Raw genomic sequence first — 2,973 nt, forward strand, 5'->3', positions numbered from 1 at the left:
ACCATCCTCAGTGCTTTTTGCTTTTCACTGATTCCTTGGAAAGCCACAGGTGGTTGTCTCAAGGATATAGTCATTTTCCAGGTGCACCATGCAATGATGACTACTGGAATCACAAATCCTGCCAGTTCAGCAGCTGTAATCATCCCAACCAAAGCCACTGCATTCATTTTCCTGTAACCAAGATCAGCAAAGCAAGAGTCAGTGTTGTTGGCTAAGTCTGTGCTTCTCATGATGGGAAATGGCAAACAGGCAGTACCCACGATGACCCATATGGCAGCACTGATGCCTACATCGTACCTACGTTTCCAGTCTCTAGCTCTGAAGGGCTTGAGGAGAAAGAAGCACCTCTGAAGGCTGATGCATGTCAGGAAACAAATGCTGGCATACATGTTGAGATACTTCAGGTAGAAGCATAGCAGACAAGGGATCCTCTGGAAAGGCCAATGGTGGCTGATGTAATAGTAAATCCGGAAGGGTAAGGACAGCACGTGGGCAAGGTCAGCCACAGAGAGGTTTATCATGAAAATAATGGCTTTATTTTTCTTGCTGATAAAGCGGCACAGAACCCACAAGGCTGCACTGTTGGCCAGTAGACCAGGGATGAATATGAGGATGTAGGTGGTTGCGTAGAGAGGGTAATGAAATGTCAAATATGTTTCATTGCAGTTAGTCTCAGCATCGCTGGTACTGTTGCTGCTCATCTTGAATATTTCAGCATTTACCAAGGTAAGCCATGAAGTTATAATCCCTGCCCAAAACAAAACAAAACAAAAAAACAGTATCATGGTTAACCACTTTAGCTGACATCCAGATTTTCTTAAATTGAAGCTTAGTTGATTTAGATGATTCACAATGCTTTAAGTGTACAGCAAGGTGATTATCTATCTATCTATCTATCTATCTATATATATATATATATTCAGATTCTTTTCCATTAGAGGTTATTACAAGATATAGAGTATAGTTCCCTGTGCTACGCAGTACATCCTTGTTGTGTATCTATTTTATATATAGAAGTGTATATCTCTTAAATTCAAATTTCTAATTTATCCATCCCTCTTTTTCCCTTATGGTAACTGTTTGTTTTCTATGTCTGTGAGTTTATTTTGGTTTTGTAAATAAGTTCATTTGTATTATTGCTTTAGATTCTAATGTAAGTGATAGCACATGACATTTGTTTTTATCTGTCTGACTTACTTCACTCAGTATGATAATCTCTAGGTCCATCCATGTTGCTACAAATGACATTATTTCATTCTCTTTATTGCTGAGTAATACTCCATATATATATATATATATACATATATACACACACACACACACATATATATATACATATATATATATATATATATACATACACACAATATCTTAATAATCCATTCATTTGTAGATGGAACATTAGGTTGTTTCCATGTCTTGGCTTTTGTACATAGTGCTGCTATGAACATTGGGATACATGTAGCTTTTTGAATTAGAGTTTTTGCCTTTTCTGGCTATATGCCCAGAAGTGGGATTGATGGATCATATGGTAACTATTTCTGTATTCTTTTTCTTTTAAAGAAGCCTCAATATTGTTCTCCATAGTCACTGTACCAATTTATATTCTCATCTATGGTGTGGAAACGTTACTTTTTCTCCACAATCTCTCCAGTATTTATTATTTGTAGACTTTTCTATGATGGTCATTTGACTGGTGTAAGGTGATATTTCATGGAGACAGAGAAGACCCAGAAGAGCCAAAACAATATTGAGATAGAAGAATAGAGTTGGAGGAATCATATTCCCTGACCTTAGACTATGCTATGAAGTTACAGTAATCAAAATATTATGGTACCAGCACAGAAACAAACATATAGATCAATGGAACAGTATGGAAAGCACAGAAATAAACCCACACACTTAAGGTCAATTAATCTAATGACAAATGAGGCAAGAATATACAATGGAGAAAAAATAGTCACTTTAATAAGTAGTGTTGGGAAAACTGGACAGCTACATGTAAAAGAATGAAATTAGAACATTCTCTTACACCATATACAAAAACAAACTCAAAATAGATTAAATATCTAAATTAAAGACTAGACGCTATAACACTCCTAGAGGAAACATAGGCAGAATACTCTTTGGCATAAGTTACCTTGATTTTTTTTTTTTTGGAATTCATCTATTAGAGTAAGGAAACAAAAGCAAAAATAAACAAATGGGACCTAATTAAACCTAAAACCTTTTGTATAGCAAAAGAAAACATAAACAAAACACAAAGATAACCTATGGGAGAGAAATTATTTGCAAATGATGTTACTGACAAGGCCTTACTTTCCAAAATATATAAACAGTTTGCACAGCTCAATTAAAAAAAAAAAAAAAAACAAGAAAATAGCGGACAGAAGATCTAAGCAGACATACAAAGAAGACATACAGATGGCCAACAGGCATATGAAAAGATGCTGAACATCAATAATCATTAGAGAAATGCAAATTAAAAATGAGTTATTACTAGATTTGTTTTTATACCTACAAAGTCATAGGATATTAAAATTAGAAGGGACCTGTTTATAGGTGCTAAAGGAAGGTATACTGTTTATCCAAGCCCATCCAGTGAACCAAAGAACCACAGAATTGTCCTCAAACTGCCTTGCCAGATTGTCTAAGCTGTGTCTTGCACACAAGGAAGTCCTGAAATACTCAGTCTTTTGTTCTAATAGCAGAAAAAAAGAATATGATATTTGAGTCTGTTTCTTTTGCATCAATACTTCTCTTGCCTCTGGTTAGTATGAACACTGTTCACTCATTCCCAATTGCAATGGTAGAAATTCAGTCTTATTGTTCTGATCTGCTTGCCTCTCTTTTGTCCACCACCTTTCCCATTGGGTTCTGACTTCCTAACTTGGCACCACAGCACTGAGAAAATAGATTTGCCTCTTTTAGCCTGCAGTACCAGTGTCCTAGCTGATCTTTGTGGCTTGGGAA

At 35.8% G+C, this 2,973-nt stretch overlaps 1 protein-coding gene across 1 annotated transcript; it reads right to left on the bottom strand.

The window, feature by feature from the left end:
• Positions 1–2: 2 nt before the first annotated feature.
• P2RY10 (purinergic receptor P2Y, G-protein coupled, 10) lies at positions 3–845 on the bottom strand (the record flags this gene model as incomplete). Its single annotated transcript, XM_010858304.1, has 1 exon — positions 3–845. A coding segment is annotated over exon 1 (783 nt), but the record flags the coding sequence as incomplete, so codon positions are not given.
• Positions 846–2,973: the final 2,128 nt, after the last annotated feature.

The sequence above is a fragment of the Bison bison genome, unplaced genomic scaffold (genome assembly GCF_000754665.1).
Source record: "Bison bison bison isolate TAMUID 2011002044 unplaced genomic scaffold, Bison_UMD1.0 scf7180017855212, whole genome shotgun sequence".
NCBI lineage: Eukaryota > Metazoa > Chordata > Mammalia > Artiodactyla > Bovidae > Bison > Bison bison.